Below are 20,877 nucleotides of genomic sequence, written 5' to 3' on the forward strand. Positions count from 1 at the left end.
AACTCCAGTGGGAGCCTACTTTACCGTACCTATCTTCATATAGCAAGACATCTTAGGGCCTGAGGTTTACTGACCATGATGGAAGCTTAGTGTACCCAGAAGTCAGCAGATCACAGCCCTTTCCTACAGCTAAGGACACCCAGGGCAGCAGCCCCTTTCGGCCACTGCAGGCCCTCCGGACCAGTCAAATGTAGGGAGGCCATTTCACAACTGCCTCCATCTGTGGACATGAATCCAGGCTGGGTCTTCCCTTCCTTACAAGTATCTGGGCCCTCCCTGTGCCCACTCCTCCCATAGGACAGTGGCTTGGTGCACCCTGGGTGGTGGTGGGGCAAGTTCCATGTTCTACATCGCTGAAGCATTCGAGGCGAATATTCCTGGAGGGTAGGCAGAAGGCTGGAAGTAACCTTTCCTCCTCTAGGCTAGTTGAGAACATCCTCACAACAAGCCAGTACATACAACCTGAAGCTCTTTCTAATACGTTCCCCTCCTTTACCCCTCACTCCCACTTCCCTTCCCAGAGCTCTGGGAAGCCAGGCCCCTCCTCTCCGGCCTTGCTCCCAATGCCCTAACTTCTCCTTTTGGCCAGAAGCCAAAGCTGCCAGCTGCCTCCCAAGAGCCTGTGGCCCTGGTCTGCTTCCAGCCCCACAGCTACCACTGTGGGGAAACACTGGAGCCTGGGCTATCCCCCCTCTGGAGAGGGGCACAAGCAGGCAGGGATAACATTAGGGGCAGCTGCCCCAGAACTACGGGGAGGCGAGGCTAGTCCTGCCCAGAAGGTTTTAGCCCAAGTGCCTTATCCCTACCACAGTAACACTTAGCTGTTTTCTTGATTTTTATTTGTCAATATAAAAATACTCAAATATTTACAACAAATAAATACGCGGGGACACAATAAGTTACACTGTTAGGAGCCCTCCTCCTAGGGCTGGGAGAGGATATGCAATATCCACAACATGCCCACCCTCTCTCCTCCTCCCTCCCCCACCCCCCAACACAACCTTTCCCAGCCCAGTAAGGGAGGACAAGTATAAAATACCACTGAACCCCAGGGCCAAGTGGGAGGCCCCTCCCACCCTTGCCCCAAACACACAGGAGAATCCATCTCCCTCCCCCCACCCTGAAAACATTCACAGCCCTAGGAGCAGGACCAGGCCCACCCCAGAGCCCCGGACTCCCCAAAAGGGGCACAGCACCCTGCCCAGCCCACCCCCATATGTACATTGCTGACCCACGCTGGGGACTGGGTGGGGGTAGGAGAGGCAAAGTGATACGACCCCTTCCCCTTCATAGCTCCAATGACTCACCAGGAGGACCCCAGGCCAAAGGAAGACTCGGACAGAAAAAGGAAGACCTCTCTCTCTCTCACACACACACACACACACACACACAAAGACTAGGTCACACACACGTGCACACACAGACGTATAGATACAAACACACCCACATCTCCAACTTCTGCCTTGGGAAGTTTTGGCTGCTGGGGTCCCACGTGTCCGTGATTCACAGCCCCTCACAGAGAGGAGGAAGAGGCCTTCCGGGAGGCTGGTGCCCTGGGGAGCAGTGCCCGTGCTGAGCAGAGCAGGTCCTCATGGCCGGGCGGGTGCCGGCCAGGCTCTGTCCCAGGCCGAGCCGGTGCCCGCGCCATGTCCCTGAGGTAGCTGGTGCGTGTGCAAAAGGAGGAGCGGCGCCTCGCACCCTGCCCCTGTGAGGCGGGGGGTGGGGTGGGGGGTGGGGATCCCCTCATACGGAGGACTCCTCGGGATTGGAGTCCGGCAGCTGCTGGCGCTGCTGCAGCTTGCGCCTCAGCTCGTCTGCCAGCTCGGGCAGCGGGTGCCCGAGCCCGCCGCGGTCCTCCGCTCCCAGCTGTAAGCGCACGTAGCCATTGGCGTTTGAGTTCCGCCCACCCCCCAGGTGAAGCCGGGTCGGAGAAGGCAGGGGCTGGCCGGGGATGCCAGGAGCTGGGGAAGGGGGCCCGCCCCCGGGCTGGCACCGCGCGTGTCCAGGCACGATCTTGAGGGAGCCGTCCGAGTAGTAGTAGCCGACGGGATCCCAGAGTTTCTCATCAGTCTCCGGGCCGGGCCTGAAGGGGGGACTGGTGGGCTCCTTGGGCAGCTCCAGGGGGTACACCAGGGTCCTCTCCGCCGCCTTGGCACCTTTCTCCAGCTCCTCCCGCAGCCGCCGGCGCAGCGACAGAACCAGCAGCAGCAGGACCAGGCACACGGCCCCCAGGGCCACCACAGCCAGCCACACCAGCCCCAGGTTTTCCAAGGGCGCCCGAGCCTCCAGGGTCACCGACGGGCCCGCCACCACGGCCACCAGGTAGCCTTCGGCAGCCAGCCGTGCCCCCTGCTCCTCCGAAAAGCAGTGGTAGGCCCCGGCGTGGCGGGGCTGGGCAGCCATCACGACCAGGGCCTGCAGGCGGGCGTCATAGAGGAAGGAGCCGGGCTGTTCCGCAGGCAGGTCCCGGCCCCCGAAGGTCCAGCGGGCGTGGGCCAAGTTGGAAGAGAGGCGGCAGGGCAGCACCAGGTCCGTGCCCGCCACCACGGTGATGTTTTTGGGTGTGAGCCTGACTGCAGCAGCAGAAAAACAGGAGAGCCGAGTTAGCACGGGAAACCCAGGGCCACGCGGAGCTGCGGCTAGTCCAGCTCTGGCCCAGGGCCCATCCTACCAGGGAAGAGGGAGAAAAAAAAAAGACAGCTCACCCTTTTTATTGCCACGGAGGTTACAAATGCCTGAGGTGTCGGAGACCGTCACGTGCTGGATCAGCGAGGACCTGGTTGGGGAAGCAGGGTCCATGGGCACTGGGGCTCCAAACACCCTGCCCCTCACCCTTGTGCTGAGCCCCACTCACCCGAAGGGGCCATCCACGGCCACACAGCGGCTGGTGTTGACGCTCCAGGCACAGTAGGGGTCCCGAGCGAGGACGCAGTCTGCGCAGGAGCGGTACTTCACGCAGTCGGCCAGGGGCAGCTGAACCAGCTGAGAGCGGGAGCCTGCGAAGAGAAGCTTCTGCAAGAGAAGCGGAGCAGAGGAGGCTCAGCCAGACTGGGACACAGACTGCGGCATGGGCGCAGGAGGGCAAGGGTGCCAGAGGAGGAAGAAGGCGGTGCTAAACTCCCAGGAGGGGAACGGAAGGACCAAAGAACGCCCAGAGGGCTTACGACAAGCCAGACACAATCCTAAGCACCTTCAAGATGTGACCTTCTTAGACAGGGAACAGTGGAACTACGGGGCTGAGAAATATAATCTCTCTCTCTCTCACACACACACACGCACACGCACACGCACACATTCTCCCGTACTGTATAAATAGTGCAGGAAATGTGTGTTCCGCTAGGCCCGGCAGCCCTCACAATAGCACAAGCAAAGCATAAGGTGTTTTCCTCTGTCTGAATGGTGACTGCCATTCCGTGTGTTTCTTCAACCACGGACTTTCTTTCTGCCATTATTCCATGTTCTGGGCAACAATCTGAGCCACAATAGTTGGTCAAGGGCCAGCACATGAAAGTTCAGGGGAGTCACAGACAGGCCAGAAGAAGGGTAGGGTGCAAGCGGCACCTCAGGCAAACAGCGAAGGGAGTGCAGGGCCGGGACTGGGCTGGGCTGGGCTGGACCAGGGGGCCGGTGGGAAAGCCGGCATCAGGAGGGCAGCTGAGCAGAGATGTGGCCCGAGAGGGCCGGTCCACAATGGCACCACCGGAGAGGCTGTACGTCACAGAGGCACAGCACGACCTCGAGGGGTCTGAAGGAAGCGTGGAGAGCAGCTGCCAAGGCCCAGTTCTGGGAACACAGCCCCGTGGGGACCTGGCTATATATAACGCCTGCGGAGCGCAGAGTCCGTTAGCACGCTTGTTTCCTGGAACTCTCCCCAAGCTAAGCGAGGTATGTTCGAGTGCCTCCCCACCCGTCCTGGCCAAGCAAAAGACTGCGGAAGGTGTAGGGACAGCCGTGGGTGGGGCCTGATTACTACCTTGCTCCGGGATAGGACCAAGCTTTCCACAGGCTCCTGGTCAAACACCTGCAGCTCCTCGATCAGGTGGACCCAGGGGCCCAGGTTCACGGCCTTGAGCAGCCAGCCGTCTCCTGTGGGGGTTGGGGGAGGACAGGCATAAACGAGAGGGCACGGGGGCCCCTGGGGCATCTCTAGACCTCACTGCCCCGGACACACAGGCCCTGCCGCCCCCACCCTGTTCTTCCCTGTGGAAATCCTGCGCAGCCTCCAGGCCCATCCTAGCAAAGTGGGCACGCTGCTTTCCCTCAGGCAGCTTCCGGCAGCCACACCCGCCTCCCCAGGTGCCTACCTGTACCAATGAACAGCACTGTATAGGTGGCTCCGTCAAGCCCCGTGACCCTGTCAGCCACCAGGTGGGTGAAGTTGGTGTCCTTCTTCACAAGCAGGGGCCGGCCCCACCGCGGCCCTACCTGCTCCTCCATCAGTGGGTGCTTCTTGATGAAGTTGAGGGTGTTATCAGGCAGCTCCAGAGAACTGGTGTAGCCATGGCGTCGGTGCCAGTTGTTGATGCACTGGGGGCGGGAGGGGGGAAGACGGGAGAGCTGTCAGCATGTGGGAGAGCTACTGTAGCGGAGGGCAGGAGCCCATCCCCGCCCCGGAGGACTCACTGAGCCGGGCCGTGGGCTGGGTACGGGGTCGGTATAGCGGCCCCACTTCTGGGCTTGCTCACGGTACTCCTTGTAGGGACCCTCGAATACCCTCTGGATCTCTTCCAGCTGGTACTCGCAGACCGCTGACAAGTCCACATCGCCCCTGTCACAGCAAAGGAGGGACCCCAAGGGTGAGGCACGGCACTCACTTTACCCCAGCTCGTGGCATGGACCGGGAAGGCGGGGCCCCCCACAAAGCAGTCCTGGGCGTGTGTGACGTCATGTCGGCTCTAAAGTACCACTGGGGGAAGGGTCCTGCACACCTCCCCTGAGGGGGCTTTGAAAAGGGGCAGATGCCCAACATCCTCCTCGGCTTCTGGTCTACCGACCACCTAAGACTTTACTCAAGACACCTGCACCCACCAACCATCCCTACCCCGCAAACCTCCTCCTCCCAACCCCCAAGTATTCCTGGCCAACTCACCACCGCGCCCGGAAAACCCCGAAGAAGGTGGTGTTGTGCCAAGAGGTGTCACGCAGTGTGTGCAGGGCCTGCAGCTGGTTGAAGTAGAGCTGCCGGTCAGGGGCCGAGCACACCAGCCTTGCCTTCAGGAATGTGGTCCACTTCCTCTGCAGGGTCCGCGCACCCCCCATGTCCCCCTGGCGGATGGCAAGGGGACACTGCCAGTCAGGCCTGCCGAGCCACCAGGGCTCCCAGAGCTCCTCACTCACTGCAGGACTCCATACCTTGCAGACACGGGCTACACGAGCCACCACCTGTTCCGCGTAGCAGTCATACTCCACTGCCCGCTCACTGAAGAAGAAGTAGACCTTGTCATCGTCCCCCGTGAAGCTGCCCACGCTCTCTGGGATGTAGGCAGAGCCTACAAAATGAGGTTCTACAGGAAGGGGAGGAGGGTTAGCAGCGGGGGGGGGGGGGGGGGGGGGTTTGCTGCGGGGCCCCTCACCCATGGCTCCCCCACCCCAGGGCCCCACACCAGCTCCTCGGGGCTCACCATTGAGCCAGAAGGCCAGGTACTCTGTCTTCATGGAGTGGTGAGGCCCCATGTTACGCAGGATTACAGGCTCTGTTCCTAGGAAGTTGTTGAGCGTGGCCGAGTACAGCTCACCGTCTGTAGGGGACAGGATCAGGCAGGCCAGAAGTGACATGAAGACACATTCAGGCCACGCAGAACCATAGTGAGAACAAATTCTAGGGGCGGACTCCCCCAGCCTACCGCGGGGACAGCCACTCACCCACAAGGAGGCCAGTGTGGCCCTTGGCCGGGTCATAGGGACATTTCCCCTTCCCATCCTCAAATTCTCCACGCTCCAAAGTGAAGGTGAGCATGTCCTAGGGGCAAGGAAGAGACAATGAGGAGGAGATGCAGAAGGGCCTGGGAGTCCAGAGAAGGGCGAGGAGGGGGACTGAGGAAGGAAACCAGCACTCACGATGTAGGTGCACTTGGGCTGGAAGGCGTAGGTACCACAGACGTACAGGTGGGAGGCGTTGTAGGGCTGCAGGAAGCGGATGAAGTTGAAACACTCCGTCTGGGGAGAGAACGGCATTCACTTAAGAGTACGGGGCCATGGGACACGGGACACAAGGACCAAGAACGGGTCTGGGACAAAGAGAGAGGGTGCGGGTGGGGGGAGACAGCAGGTGCCGTGAGGCCTGGCCAGCGGAAGTACGGGGGCGGGGGGCGGGCCTCTGGCTCTCCTGGCCGTATCCTGAGCACCCACCTGGTTGCTCTTCCCTTTCTGGATACACTCGGCTTTCTTCTCAGCTGGTGCCTCAGGTGAGGGGGGGGGGGGGGGGGGGGGCGGAGGGGGGCATGTCAACATCACAAGTACACACTGAGCATGTGCCCGGAGTATCTGCCACATGCATGGCCTGTGGCAGCCACATGAGGACACCACAAGCAAGCATACACAGTTCCCATTCTCTGGGAGTTTATTTTAACAGAGGATGGAAGCCGCAAACTGCCCCAAAGCTGCAGATGAGGGAAAGCAGCGTGCCCACTTTGCTACAAGGATAGGCCTGGAGGCTGCGCAGGATTTCCACAGGGAAGAACAGGGTGGGGGCGGCAGGGCTGAGGGGGCAGTTTGGTCAAGCTAAGCCCCTCTGGGTCCTGCCGCTCTCCCCACACCTGTGTGCCTCCCACTCCCCCACCTCTCACCGCTCCTTGCAGCTCCAGAGCCTCCACGCTGAAGGCAAACAGGGCTTCCCGGGCCCCCACGTAAAGAAGCCCCGTCTGCTCAGTCAGGGTCAACGTCAGGAAGTCCTGGATGCCCGTCTGGGAGAACCGCCGCACCACTGTGGCCAACTCTGCAGGGACAAGGTGGGAGTGAGCAGGGTGGTGAATGGGCAGAGGGCTTCCTGGGGCTCCAGGCATCCTCCTCCTCCCAAGAATCAGCCTTCCTCTATACAGTGGTCTTCGGGGCCTAATCACCCCTGCTGCCGGCCAGCACCCCACAAGCAGATGCCAGCTAAGCACTCTGACTGGCAATAAAGGGCCTTCTCCAATAGCATTTTGGCTCTGACAGCTCCACCCAAGCCTCCCTGGCCTTTCCCAGCCTGGGAGGCGGCAAATCTGGGCTGGTGAGGAGGAAGGAAGGATATCTCAGCCACAGCTTCCGGCCAGAGGAAGCCATCAGACTGATGGCCCTCACTCTCAGGGTCAGCAGCACCTCTGGCTGCAGAGCTGGGCTCTTCCCCCTCCCAGCTTCCTCCGCTGCTTCCTTCTTTGTTGCCTGCTACCTACATCACGCTCCGGCCAGGCGCCAGCCCGTGATCGGGCAAAGCAGTTATGTACTGAAGTTGTAAGCACTGCTTGCCTGAGTTAACTCTTCACTCCAGCAGGACCCAAATCCAGGCGGCCAGAGGTCCAATCACGGCCGGCCACTGGGACAGGCGGGGATGTGGGAGACAGAGTTGGGGCTGGGAGGCCAGGCCAGGCCAGGGTGGTCAGGGGGAACCAGAGGCTAGGCACCAGAGAAGGCACTGAAGCCTCGGAGCTGGGAAGCTTTGTTGCTGTTCACCATGCAAGGTATGACGACACCGATATAGTCACAGGATTCCTAAGTCAGCCCCCAAAATAGCTGCTGACTTGTCCTCAGGGTCCCCCTAAACCAGCCTTAGTCTTTGGAGCCAGACACAGGCGGGCAAGGGAGGGCTTCATTAGCACCCGAGTGGAGCCTGTGGGAGGTGAGCTCATCCTAGGTCCCCAGGGTGCACTGATGATACAAACACCTGACATCACCTCTTAATACAGGTGTGTGCGTGCAGAGGGCTGTCGGGTCTGCTGTCCCCCGACATGAGCACGTGTGTAAACACATCCAGGGCCAACACAAGGCACAAGGGTAACAGAGGAGTAGCAGAGAGGCTCTATTACGGTTGATAAAGGGGCTCCTGGGGGCAAAGAGAGAGCTAGAAAGGCTTTGGGTAGAGGGGTGATAACACTCTGCCTTATGCCTACCCGGGCTCCATTTTCTCTCTGTGGGCTCTCAGTGCAAGTGCTAGTTCCAGAAGTAAGGCATGGGGAGAACAATACAGAACGGTCTCTCTTCCTTACGTTATGGGGGCAGCCAGGTCCTAACCATCTGAAGAAGGGCTATCCCAAGACTATGAGCTCTGGGTTCCTGGGGCCACTCTAGGGCCACTCATTCTCATTTCTTAGAAAGCTGTCATACACATCGGTGGGCTTTGAGCCCAAGAGCAGGATAAAGCTGGCACAATCTAGGGGCAATCGCTCTTCTCCCCCCCTCTCTCCATAGTCCCTCCTGGCCTCCCCCCTTGGGACTTGAGGCACTCACCCCCAGAAGATACGGTCTTCCGGGGCACCAGGTTCCACCACATCTCAGCCCCAATGCCCAGGCCCCACAGCCCCACTACCAGCAGCCAGACAGCCCAGTGTGGGGCCATGGCAAATGCCCCGGCTCGAAGCTCCAGGCCAGCTGCCCTGCTGGGGGAAAAGAAAGGGTCAGAATCACAGCTAGAGAAAACAGACCGGAAGGGGGCCCACACAAGCCCGTGTCAGGAGGCACTGACAGGACATATGACCTGATCAGCCTCCCCAGGAGCCTCCTGGATACCCCCCCCACCCCGGCCCTTACCCAGTCCTTGGAGCAGAACTTGGTGTCCCCCCCCCAACACACACACACCTGGCCTCAGCCCGCACAGATTCCAAAGGAGGTGGGGACCCCAGAGGAGAGGGGAGGAGCTGAGTCAGCTGGAGGGGTGGACACTCCAAGAAACATTCTCTGGCCTCCAGGCCCTCACCCACTCCCTCTGAACAGGAAGTTGTTTAAGAAATTAAAAGGGGACTCCTTCCCCCCACACTCAGGCCTGACAGATTTGAGGATTTCTTAAAATAACCTCTGGGAGCAGCACCTGCCCCCACTGGGGCTCCAGCCAGCCCCAAGACATACTTCTGGCACGCAAACCCCTTGGCAGGGTGAAGGGGCATACGGTGGGTGGGCGTTTCCAGAAGCCCCTCCACCCCCCCCCAGGGGACTTGATGGAGCCAGCCTTGCGGGGGTCCTGGCCCCAGGCTCTCCCCTCCCCCAGCGCAGACAATAGCCAGGCAAAGCCCCAAACCCCGGTTCCACATCAGCAGGGCTGAAGTGGGGCCGGAGCCGAAGGGGCCCAGCTTTCCCGAGGCCCCTTTGTTGCCCAAGACTGGAGGCAGGAAGTGGGTGGGATGGGCGTGGAAATGACCAGGGCCTCATCCTGTTCCTCGCACAGCCTCCTAGGAGACACTAGCCTTCGGGCTTTGGGGCGGCGGGACAACAGAGCTGGCTCCGGTCTAATCAGGGATCTCCCGGCGAGAAGCTCTCAGGCGGGGGCGGGGGGAGCTGAGGAGCGGGTGGGGAACGCGAGAGGGGTTCCTCTCGGATCGCGGGGGACGCCCTGTGCAGGGCCGGCGCCTGCTGCGCTCCCCCCGGGTCTGACGAATCTTCCCAACTCAGGGATTGCGCCCCGGGACCCCGGCCTGGGCAAGCCATCTGGATTAACTGCACTGCCCCAGCCCTCCAGTGCCGGGTACGGAGACACAGAAGCTGGGGACCTGCTCACCCCAAAACAAAGGGTCCCCGCCAAGACCTCGTCCTTGGTCACCCCCCCAGATTCTCCCCTCCCCCCAGCTCCCGGGATTTGAATGCAAACAAAGCGGCGGCGCTGGGAGCGTGGCGAGCCCGGCCGGCGGACGCCCCCTGTCGGCCCAGTACCCCAGTACTGGAAGGGCGGGGGGGGCGCTGGGGATACGTCCACCCCTCCCTCCCCTCCAACACACCCCCAGCCCTCCCTCTGCCCCTTACCCTAGACCCGGGCCGGACCCCGCGGCGCGCTCCGAGAATCGGCCAGCACGGCGATGCCCCCACCCCCAGCTCCTCCCAGGGCGGGGAAGCAGGGGCAGCCGGAGGGGTGGGGGCTGGAGGACTGCGGGGCCCAGGCGGTGCGCCCCCCACCCTCGCCCACCGCGAGCGGCGGGGCGCGAACGGCGCTTCCGCGGCTGCAGGGCGGGCGCTCCCGCCAGGGACTGCGCGGCCAGGCTCGCGTCGGGAGCCTGGCTTTCCAGGACAACCCGCCTCCCCGGCGGAGCGGGCGGGCAGGGGGCCGCGGCAGGGAAATCCGATCCCACAACATCGGCCTCAGTCCAAGCCCGCCCCAAACTTTCCGTCGGGGGTGGGGGAACCGGGGACAGTTCGGGGGCCTGGAGAGGATCCTGGCCGCCGACCCAACAGCACGGGGGACCCCCGCTCCCCTCAGCCGCGCTCTTCCAGACCAGTCCGCGCCTCCGGACGCTATGGCTGCGGGCACTGCTTGCCCGGCTCAGGAGCCCCCGCCAGGCAGCCCGCGGGGGGCGCAGGAAGGATTTCGGACGAACTGCTGTCCCCGCCGCTAGCCCTCCCCGCACCCCCAGACCCTGTCCCTCGAGCGTGCGGCGGCCCCTGCCCGAGTCGGGGGACAAAGCGGCGGCCCCGGAGCCCTGGTGCTCCCGCCCCGCGCAACCCTGGCCTCACTCACCTCTTCTTCGCGGCTTGAATCCCTGGGCGCCGCCCTCGCGTTCGGCTCGGATCACGGTCCGCCCCTACCCGCGCGCCGCCGACGGCCTGCGCGCGCCCGCCCGCCCTCCTCCGCTGTCCCCTCTGCCACCGCCCCTCGGTCCCGGCTCGGCTCGGCTCGGCGCCCCTGGGCTCGGGCTCCCCGCGCCACCGCGCCGGGTGCCGGCTCTTTCTCCAGCGCTGCCGCCGCTCTCCGCCCCCTCCCCCCTGACGTCAGGCGGGGGGGGGGGTTGAGCGGAGGCCGGGGGCGGGACGCGAAGGCCGGCCCAGGAGGGGGCTGCGACCCGCCGCGACCCGCCGGCCCCCCAGCTCCCCGCCGGCGGGCTGGGACCCTCGCCCCTCCCCGCGCCCTGCCGCCCCGTGCCTCGGAGTCGCGGTCTGCGCCACAGCGCCGGGAGGTGGGGCGGGGGAGGGACTCCGGGCATTGCCTTGGTTGGGGGGGATCGGACTCACCCGGTCTTTCCGAAGTGTCCCCCAAGGCCAACCGCGGGCTGGGCGGCTGGGCTCGGGAATGGGGTTGAGGAGCTCCCCACGTTGCAGTTACTGGAACCAACGCGGGCAAACCACCTCGGGGCGAGTATCCGAGGGAGGGGTGCCGGGGAAATCGAGGCTCCTTTTCGGGGCGGATCAGAGTGGGTCTGTCTTTTGGCCCGAAATTCTGCTTCGTTTCTTGGCCCCAACGCCCACTGTCGTCCCCCCCCCCCACCGCAGTCAGACTGGAACGGGTCTTACCAACCAGGAAGACCCACTAATCTCCGGAGAGTCTGCTCCTTGTTTTTCATGCTCCACACGGAGGGACAGCAGCGCCCTTGCCCAGCTCCCGGTGAAGACAACCCTCTGGGAGACTCCTGTTGCACAGAGCCTGCCCCCAAAAAATGACTCCTTCTGATGCCACTGGAAGGCTGAATAACAAGTGACATGAGCCCTAACGTTCAGATGAAAGCGGCTGAGGGGAAGCCTCGGTGGAGAACTACCACCTTTTAGAACAGCCTGCCTCCGCCCACAGCAGCTCCTAGAAGTCACTTGTAGCTCTGGCCTCCTGCGCTGGGGCAGTGCTGGGGTGGACCTTGCCAGCTGGTCCTCGGAGCTGGGCAGGTGGACAAACCCCAGGGAAGCCGCCCCATCGGCACCCAGACACAGATGCCTCCTCTTGGCTAGGGGCAAATGACAGAGGTAAAGAGACTGGAGCCTGGAGGCTTTGGTGGTAACTTTAAACGGGCGCAGTCCTGGAGGGGAGGAACAGTGGAGGGCCCCCGTCAGCAGATCTGGATTATAAATCAGTCCCGACAGGAGCTTTTGTTCTGAGTTAAAACTTGGCATCTGAAAATGGAGACCAGAAGAGTAGTGGAGATAATTGGGAAAAGCAGTACAGTTTGGATTCAGTAACAATTGGGTCTTTGCTGGTACACATAAAGGCCCCTTCTCCCGCACTGGCCAAAGCCACATTTCCCAGCTCCTTTCCACCAGAGGCGGGGGGGGGGGGGGGGGAAGCTGTGGTCTTGGAAATGCTGGAGATAAGAGGGCAAGCCAGTTAACAATTAGCATGGGGTAGGCAGGAAAGGCTCTGTGCTTCAGCAGGCTGGGAGGGAGATGGGTGTAACCCTCCTCCTCCAGGTTAGACCCTGCTGTCTTTTTCAGTGGAGGTAAACGGATGCTCAACATTTGTTCTGTGCTTTAGACTTTGCAACCTGCCTTCACATACATTTCCTCACTTAATCCTCATGACCACTGTTCAAAAGGCAGGTATGGGGCACCTGAGTGGCTCAGTGGGTTAAGCATCTGCCTTTGGTTCAGGTCATCCGGCGGCAAGCCTGCTTCTCCCTCTCCCTCTGAGGCTCCCTCTGCCTGTGCTCTCTCTGTCAAATAAATAAATAAAACCTTAAAAAAAAAAAAAGGGCAGGTATTGTGTCTCTGATTTTAGAGATAAAATGCGTCTCAGAAGGATGAAGCAACCTGCTCAAAGGCACGTAGGTAATTAGCAAGGTCGGAATGTTAAATCAGGTCTTGGGACTCCCAATTCTATCTTTGCACCAAGTCAGAGTGCACCTGGACAACCTTTAAGCCCTAAACAGCGTGTTTCCTGCTGTTTTTCCTCACCTCTGCTCCCACCCCCACCAGGCAGAGACTTGAGCTCCTGGCTCCACCTGCAAGATGGCCCCAGTGGAAAGTTTCAAAAGGTGGTTTGGTTTCACTGGCAGGGACAGTCTTCTGTATGTTATGGCAGCCTTCTCTGTTCCTGCTAACAGACTCCGGGAGCCCTTCCCTCTCAAATGCTCCTCCAAGATAAGGCTGCAGCTCCCCCACCCCCCTTTTCTACCTTCACTCATTTCCTGCTGTGTTCTGTCCATTTCCAGCACTGGCCTTTTCCATGGGTGGGTGGGCAGAGGATAAAGTTTCCTGCATGACTACTTGCTCATGATTCATACTTTTTAATAAAAGCACAACCGGTCAAAAATGAGGATTCCTGGGTTTTAAATTAAGAAAAAAAAAAAGAAGAAGAAGAAGAAGAAAAGTCTCCTGTACCTGTCATGTCTCTCTAGGGTCTGTCTGCCATATTCTATTTAAGGTACCCATGCTTCAGGCCTTAGGCCCTAACAGACCCTCCTGCTCACCTGCTTGTGGCCAAGTCAAGGAAAGACCCAGATAATGCTAAATGCCTTCTGAGGTTCTCCAAGAGTCCACTGGCAGCTCAGCTCAGGCCAGTCCCTACAGATGGGCCCAGGAGTCTTATCTGAAAGGCAAGCCCCCGCTCCCTCCCCCACGACATTGGTCATGTGCCATGGCGTCCCTGATTTGAGCTCCTCACCCCTAGTTCTTGCAAGGCAGCTTTCGGACCGGAGTGGAGCCCAGGGTTCACACTGGGATTCTCCAGTTAGCACTGCCTGGCCAACTTCCAAAGGATCCGGGAGCTGTTGTCAGCCCACAGAGGGGGAAATGAGAAAGCCTGGGTCAGCCATCCTTCAGGGATCTTTCTGAGGGCCTGGGGACCGAGGTGAGTGGGGACATAGGAAAAGGACTTCCTCTACTTCCTCCTAAAGGAGAGTTATCAAAGCTGTCCACCTGGGAAGCCTTTCCCTTCCCAGCCCCTCCCTGCCACCATCACCAAAAGGAAGCAGGAAAACATCCGTCATCACAGCCCCGGATGCTGCGTTTCCAGTGGCTTCAATCAGGATATCCCTCAGCCTTTTCCCAGGAGCTTAAGGATCTGGAAAGGGCAAGTGGTGAAGTTGCCAGCACCATTGTGGAATTCTTGGCCTAGAGGAGACTGAGTCTCTAACTGGTCCCAGACCAGTTGGAGAAGATCTGGTCAGCCAGCTCCCAGCCAGTTCCAGAGAGGGCCCATTACATGTCCCAGGGGATATGGGACGCCCTTAGCTGACCTCGAAGCGCACCCCTCTGCTCAGGTTACAGCTAGGTCTCTGGAGGGACTGAGTATTCACCAACACCTCCTTTCTCCTTGGTATCTATTTCCCTCTTGGTGATGAGTGTGTTTGGGGAACAGGGGAGGAGGGGTCAGTGCACAAGGACCAGGACTGGGGAGACGGGCCCCAGACATCTATGGCGACAGACCGCATGGATCTCTTTCTCAGAGCCACGAAGGGGCAGCTTCAAGAACTGGAAACTCCCCAGCTCAGCCTCTTAGGCCTCCCTACTCCCTCTCTGCCCTTGGCAGTGAGAACAAAGAGGGGAAATTTCAAAGGTGATTTCCAGGTTTCCAGAGCAAACTGAAGAGCTGAGGATTAACTGTCAGGATGTGCAGTGTCAAAAGCAGGGGCTGCCCGGAGGGAGGTGAAGGAGGCTGGCTCACCAGAGCCTTCGCTCTTTTATCAGACGATCTCAGGCCTACCTGATGCCACTGGGGCCTCAGTGGTGCCCCAGCCAGGGGGCCCTGTGATGTGGCCAGGAACAGAAACCAGAACTCTCGGTCAAGTCACCTGGGTATCCAAGTCACCCTGGCCAAGGACTTCTTCCACCTCTCACTTGGCAAAGGGAGCATGGCAGGGCAATGACACGTATGGCACCCAGCACTCTGCCGTGTGCTCATGCCCTCTGAATTATAGATGCCCCCAGCTCCCAGACTTCTGGGCGAGGGAGGCAGCTGTGTCTAAAACAGCCCCAGGGCGCACCTGGGTGGCTCAGTCAGTTAAGCGTCCAACTCTTGATCTCAGCTCGGGGCTTGATCTCAGGGTCATATGAGTTCAAGCCCTGCGTTGGGCTCCACGTTGGGTGTGGAGCCTACTTAAATAAAACAAAACAAACAAACAAACAAACAAATAAGACAGGCCCAGGAAGTGATGGGCTACTCTTCAGTTCTGCAAATGTAGCCACTTGTCCTGAAGGTGCTTTATTTGGGGGGGGGGAGTCTCTCTCCTAGTTAGCCTGCCTTACCCTACCCCTGTGGCATGAGAGCAAAGGAGAGGGGCACAGAAACACAGAAAGTCGTAAGCACCAGCCATGGTGAAGCTCCGTCGGCAGACGCTCGGCTTGAGTTGAGGAGAGGGCCCAGGCCAAGGGTGTAGGGGTCATTCTCTGCTACTTCCACCTCTTACAGCCCCTGTAAAACCCTCTTCCAACCCAGAGTTAGGAGAAGCCTGACGCTAAAATGGATTCTTGGGATTGGAGAAGTAGACAGAGAATGGGGATACCCAGGGATCTCCCCAGTGATGCACAGGGCCCACATGCTTCTCAAGGGGGGCAGGTCAAAGACACCCAGCACTTCATTAAGGATCAGGGCCCACCAAACCAATCTCGGGCAAGGTTGAGGGAAAGTATCCAGAACTGTCTTTTGGCACCCCACCCCACTTCTAAGTCTGGGGAGTTGATTTCAGAACTCAAGTGATAAACTGAATTAAGTGTAATTACAGCCCTGACCCACCAGCTCACTCTGTGGATCCTCCCCGGTGAGGGCAGTGAGTAGGAAGGGGGTGCGTAGTTCCAGACCGGGTCCAAACAAATGCTCGCTATCGGTACTCCCCGGTTTCTGACAGCTCTCAGGCCACAGGAATAACTGCTCCTCCCTCAGGATTTACACACAGCCTTCTGGGGCAGGGGGTGGGGCCTACGAGGCCCAGGTCACATGACTGTCCGAGGTGGGAACTCAGCCCAGCACCAGCAGAGATGTCAGGAACCTGGACGCTGGGCAGGCGCCCTCAGGATAGGCACTGAAGGAAATCTTCTAAACCCCCGATGCTGAAATAAGACTTTAGTGTGCACAAAGAAAGCTCGCATTAGTGCCAGAGAGGAAGGAGGGTTGGGAGGGCCCAGGAGGCCCCGGGAAAACGGAGAGTGGATACAAAGGCCTTGGGGCAGAGGAGACGACTCGGGGGACGGGAGGGAAGGAGGGCTGAGGGGCGGGCCAGGCAGGGAGACGAATCTGTTGCCCGGTGGGGCTCAGGGGGAGGCAGGCTCTTGCTTCATCACACCGGTCCTCCTCTGGCCTCTGTTCGTCACTCCCTCCTGTTCCTTGAAGCCCGTTTGCTTCCTGCCAGAGCCAAGAGCTGGGGACCAGCAGCCGTGCCCCGCTCCTTTAGTCTTTCCAGGGGCTGAAGTACTGGGCCTGGGGCAAGGAGAAAAACAGGGCGATGGCCCCAGGCCGGGTAGGGCCCACCGTCCTGACGGTGACTCTCCAGCGTCAACATCCACCACAGGCCTCCTCATGCCCGGTGCTGAGCTACAAGAGTCCTGTGGCTTCCCGTCCAGGAGAGGACACGGCAGGTCAACAGGCCACTTGAGCACAGCGCAGGAGTGCTCTGTCCGGGTTCCCTCTACTCACGACTCGAAGGCCCAGGGCAGTGTGACAGGAAGGTGGGGCCTGCCCCCTGACTTGGCCAGGCCACAGATCACTTTTCCTGACAAACACGCTGTTTCCCACCAGAGACTAGTGCGATCTAGTTCCTGGGGGACTGAGGGTGAGGTCTGCTCTCCAGCTTTCTCAGAGACTTGCGAAATCTGAGACCCAAGCCACAGCCTGTGGCCAATGTGTCAGCCCCAAGTCAGAGGTTACAGGAGGAAGGACGAGCAGAGACAAGGCCAAGGATAGACACGTTGGGAGCCAAGGGGCATTGGGAGGATGAGAGGAGAAATGCTCACCAGACCCAGCCTGTGTCCATCAAGGGTTCGGGGCTAGGGGAGGGAAGAGCCCCCAAGGCAGCCGGTGCTGTTTGTCAGAGGGACAGAGACCAGAAAAGAGGCTGCCAGAGCAGGGGTTGGGAGTCAGGCTGGATCTCTGCCCTGGTTCTGGCATTTACACGCTGCCTTCGTGATGGGGCAAGCTATTTAACCTCTCAGCGACTCTGGTTAGCTTGCTCATCTGTAGAATGGGATGGTAACAGGACGTGTCTCATGGGGATAGTTACCTGGATTCGTGGAGAAAGGGGGTCTTTGTTCAATACGTATTAGCTATGAGTATTATTCCCTAAGAGAGCCTGAGAGAATCAGGGGCGTGGAGGCTGTCACTCCAGACATTGGAGGGACCAGGGCAGGCTGAGAGGGTCCCTCCCAGCAGAGTAGGAAGCCAGCCTCAGACCTGCAGGACAAGTGGGCAGAGGGGAGACAGCTGGTCCCTCTGGTGCCCCTCCCTGGCACTGCTCACTGCTCCTCCTCTCTAGGGCGAAGATTTCTTTGCATTTGGCCAGGAGTTGGCCTCTCTGTCTCCCCCTCACGACACCCCTGCACTGGGCATTGGATTCTTGGTGAGCATGATGAACGTCCTGTGCGGCATCTCCACCCCCCCACATTGCCTTCTCCACCCATCGGCCAGTCAGGAGCTCAGTAGCTGCAGTCAGGGCAGACGTTGCTGCCGGCTCTGGCCAGCCCACCTGACCGCTTCCCTCCCCTCCCACGTCTCAGGCCCGGAGGGGGCACCACCTGGGGCTGGCAATGGGCCAGCAGCTCCTGCCAACGGATGTAGGTCTGGGCAGCTAGGTCCTTGAGTCTGGTCCGGTGCATGGCCTGCGGGCTCTCCCGGATATGGGTGCTGATGTGACGGTCCAACTGCATACAGAGCAGCTGCAGTTCTCCCTGTGGGGGGGGGGGTGTGTGTGTGAGGGGGAGGTGTGGCATGGGCCAGGCCCCTCCGCAGAAGGGAAGGAGGGGGAAAGAAATCAGAGCAAGAGAGGGATGGATTTGAATGACTGCTCAGAAGCAGGGCAGGAAAGGGAGGAGAGGAACAGGGCAGCTGCTGGGAGGTCGGGTCAGGATCCCTTGGGAATGCCTCGTGGGACACTGGGAGAAGGAGGGCGCCTGGCTCCCCTAGGCCCACGTCTTTCAGAGCCTCCCACTCTTTGCAGCTCCTGACAGCGGGCTGGCCTCCATCTCAGCCTCTTGGGAGACTCACCCATTGGTCTGGAGTAATGTCCTGGCAGCTGACCACCACCCCGGCCAGCATCAGCAGGCTGTGGCACAGGTAGCAGGCCTGGACAGAACACAGAGAGACGGGCTCCCCTAAGTCCGTCACCTCCAGACTCCGTGCTTGCAGGCCCGGCGGCCCGGGACAGGGACTCAGCCCACCGCTGGGCTTCCAGGCGCAGTTTCTAGGGAGGTGTCCTAATGGAGGGCTGTGGACCCCCTTGCTCAGAACCCTCCCTCTGATGGATGACTGTCCTCCCTTCGTTCAGAAAAAGAAGAAACCTCTGCCATCCAGAAACCCATCCTGTCACTCAGGCCTGTCCCGGGGGCCCAGCAGAGAAAGCCTGCTGTGGAAAAGGGCCCGTCCATCCTCACCTCTGCACCGTGTCTGTGGTCCTGCTCTGTTCCCTGAGGCACCCGTGTCAGGGGCCACGATTCTCTAAGGTGGGGGACATGGCCCCCGGGTGCCCAGCTTGCTCCTCGGCAGGAAACCCCTTGCACAGACAGATGTACAGCCCTGTGTGGACAGTCAAACCGTGTTGACTCAAAGAGGCCGGTGAAGAAAGGAGAGGCAGGCGGGAGACAGCTTCAGTTAAGCATCTGCACGCTTACCCTCCCAACTCATACCCTTGCTCTGCCCCCTCGACGTTCTGAGGGGTACAGACAGGACAAAGGCCAATTCCATCTGCTCAGGGAATGGTTGGATCCCAGGGTGCCCTGGAACTCTGTCGGCACCCATTCTTTGATGGGACAATCCAGACAAAGCGAGGCACGGGGAGGAGAGCACCCTCAAAGACAGGCGTGGCGTCTGCCGTGAAAGGCAGCCTGCTCCTGGCGCATCGAACTCTTCCACTCAGATGTGCCTGCCGCCTTGTCCCCTACAGACTCCTACGTCTAAGATAGGGAAGGTGGCAGGAAACACCCCCACCGTTGTGCCCGTTGCAGATAACTAGCTCTGAGGCCGCGCTGGGAGGGGAGAGGCGAGCTCCAGAGGCGGCCAGCAGGGCTGATGCATGGTAGTAACAGGGCTGGAGCTCAGAACCAGCCCAGGACTCCCCTGTGCCCCTACCATCCAGAAACAGCAGCATCCCCTCTGCACAGACCCAGGAGCCTCCTGAGGGCAGAAGCCAGAACCGTTTTTGAGGGCATCAGACATGGAGTACTGTCTTCCTAAACTCAAAATACCTCTGTGTAAAATCCTGAGACAGGAAGCCTCCCCCCCCCCCCCCCCCACCGCCCCCCCCCGCCCCCACCGCCCCGGCAGCACCTGTCTTGCCCAGGACCCAGCCTGCTCTTCAGCACCACAGCCAAGGCCACAGGCGGCCTGACCCCATAGTCTGGCCAGGATGGGCTGGCGGAAGACGCAGGGCAGGAAGCCCAGGGGACCACCGGCGTGCCTCCAAGCAGTGCCGCCCCAGGTTGGGCAAGAGCCCGTTCCTGAGCCAGCGGCACCTGCTGGGTCCTGCAGCTGCCTAGGCCTGAGTCCCCCAGCTGGGCTGGCTTGTCAGAGGGCCGGCTTGCTGGCAACCTGCTGCTTCCCCCAGGCTCCCCTTCCCCAGCCTGGCCTTGCCTTAAGGAGGTCCACAGCATTCAGAACTCCTTCTCACTCTGCAGTCCTGGCAAAAGGCTGCTGCCGACCGCCCCCCCCCCGCGCCCCCATAAAGCAGGCACAGGCCTGGGAGCCAGACGCTGTTCCGTACTAAGACACAGCCACAAACACGGAGACGTTAGAAGATACTTCAGGAAGGCAGTCATTGGGCCAACGAGTACTGAATCTCAACTTCCCCATGGACCAAAAAGAGAAAGGGTCCTTCTAGGGTTTGTTTGTTTGTTTTTTTTTGGTGGGGGAGGGGGTGAAATGCAGCTCTGAGGGCTTCAGGGAGGAAGTGACTCAGCCCAGCCCAGCCTCAAAGGAACAGTAGGATCTGAGGTGAAGATGGCCCTGTGGGGGTGGGGGCAGGGCCCAAGATTACACCATCAGACAGATCCTAGGGCTGATGCAAGAAACAGGCAGGGCACATTGGGGGACTGACCACCAGGTAGCTGGCTAGGCTGGGGCAGGGGGGAGGGAGGGGGCCCCCTGAGGACCGGGCTGGCCCCAGAGGGCCTGGACAGTGGGCTGTGGAGATCGTTCAGGGCTCTTGAGCAGGGAAGGCTGGGGTGTGGGGGACAGACTGCCCCCCCACCCCCCAGAAGGAGGCCACTAGAATCAGCTGGGATGGAATCCCACCAGAATGAAAATGTGGCTGTCTCTGACAGAAGGGACTATAGCACATCCTTCATCTTTTCTGTTCTAAGCTTATTTTTCTACAATGTGTGCGCTTTACTCGTATAATCTGAATACAATTAAAGTTTTTTTTAAAAAGTTAATTTAAAACGGGACAATACTAGTTATAATTGACTGAACCTCTTGGGTTTGGGGAGGGTGTGGGAGCAAGGGAGAGAGACGTGACCCTGAAAAAGAGCGACACTCTTATGACCCAGGCCCCTGTTGGAGAGGGCACTGAGCAAGCTGCTAGCAAGAGGTGGTGGTGGCAGGAGACGCCAACGAAAATATCCAGGGGCCATAGAGCGGGTGGGTCAGAGGAAGGCCCGGAGGCGTGGAGAGGCACCTGAGAGATTTCTGCATTTCAGAGACCCCTGTGCTGTGTACAAAGCCAGGGGCTAAAAGGGACCTTGGAGCCACCCTGGGATTGGTACAGAGGCCACTCTCTGTCCCTGGGGGTCTCCGGCACCACCGCCCCCTCGCCCCCACCCCACCCCGGGGCAGAATCTATCTTCCTAAATGGGAAGCGTGGTGAAGATGGGCCCCGGATCTGAGGAATGCCCTGGAGGAAAACTTGTGCAGTGGGGATTTAC

The 20,877-nt window shown here is 60.2% G+C and overlaps 2 protein-coding genes across 9 annotated transcripts in view; both read right to left on the reverse strand.

The window, feature by feature from the left end:
• Positions 1-829: 829 nt before the first annotated feature.
• SEMA4C (semaphorin 4C) lies at positions 830-12,131 on the reverse strand. The gene is made up of 15 exons (XM_025868760.2): positions 11,404-12,131; positions 8,422-8,570; positions 6,784-6,934; positions 6,349-6,409; positions 6,058-6,156; positions 5,863-5,959; positions 5,622-5,738; positions 5,353-5,504; positions 5,090-5,265; positions 4,624-4,768; positions 4,305-4,527; positions 3,974-4,086; positions 2,855-3,012; positions 2,706-2,776; positions 830-2,573 (listed from the first exon to the last, which is right to left on the reverse strand). The coding sequence occupies exons 1-15, from the start codon at positions 11,589-11,591 to the stop codon at positions 1,744-1,746; spliced, it is 2,730 nt and encodes a 909-aa protein (XP_025724545.2). The 5' UTR covers positions 11,592-12,131; the 3' UTR covers positions 830-1,743.
• A 2,898-nt stretch (positions 12,132-15,029) lies between these two features.
• The window catches only part of FAM178B (family with sequence similarity 178 member B), a 105,392-nt gene continuing 99,544 nt past the window's right edge, over positions 15,030-20,877 (reverse strand). For all 8 annotated transcript variants that reach the window (XM_025868763.2, XM_073897809.1, XM_025868762.2 and 5 more), the window contains 3 exons: positions 18,008-18,085; positions 17,539-17,691; positions 15,030-16,228 (listed from right to left, as the gene is read on the reverse strand). In XM_025868763.2, coding sequence (XP_025724548.1) covers positions 16,199-16,228; positions 17,539-17,691; positions 18,008-18,085 — 261 coding nt within the window. In that variant the 3' untranslated portion in view covers positions 15,030-16,198. The remainder of the gene's footprint in view (positions 16,229-17,538; positions 17,692-18,007; positions 18,086-20,877) is intronic.

Source organism: Callorhinus ursinus, unplaced genomic scaffold (assembly GCF_003265705.2).
Source record: "Callorhinus ursinus isolate GAN/ISIS: 27379988/994484 unplaced genomic scaffold, GSC_fseal_2.0 scaffold10, whole genome shotgun sequence".
In the NCBI taxonomy this organism is placed as follows: Eukaryota; Metazoa; Chordata; class Mammalia; order Carnivora; family Otariidae; genus Callorhinus; species Callorhinus ursinus.

Bases quoted from the DNA above. Each gene is read 5' to 3' on its own strand.
- SEMA4C (XM_025868760.2), bottom strand. From the start codon at position 11,591: ATGTCACTTGTTATTCAGCCTTCCAGTGGCATCAGAAGGAGTCATTTT. The intron at 6,410-6,783 runs GAGAGGTGGGGG...CCCCCCCCCCCC, and splicing joins CTGGAGCTGCAAGGAGCGGT to CTCACCTGAGGCACCAGCTG. The intron at 4,769-5,089 runs GTGAGTTGGCCA...TTGCTGTGACAG, and splicing joins GGGGTTTTCCGGGCGCGGTG to GGGCGATGTGGACTTGTCAG.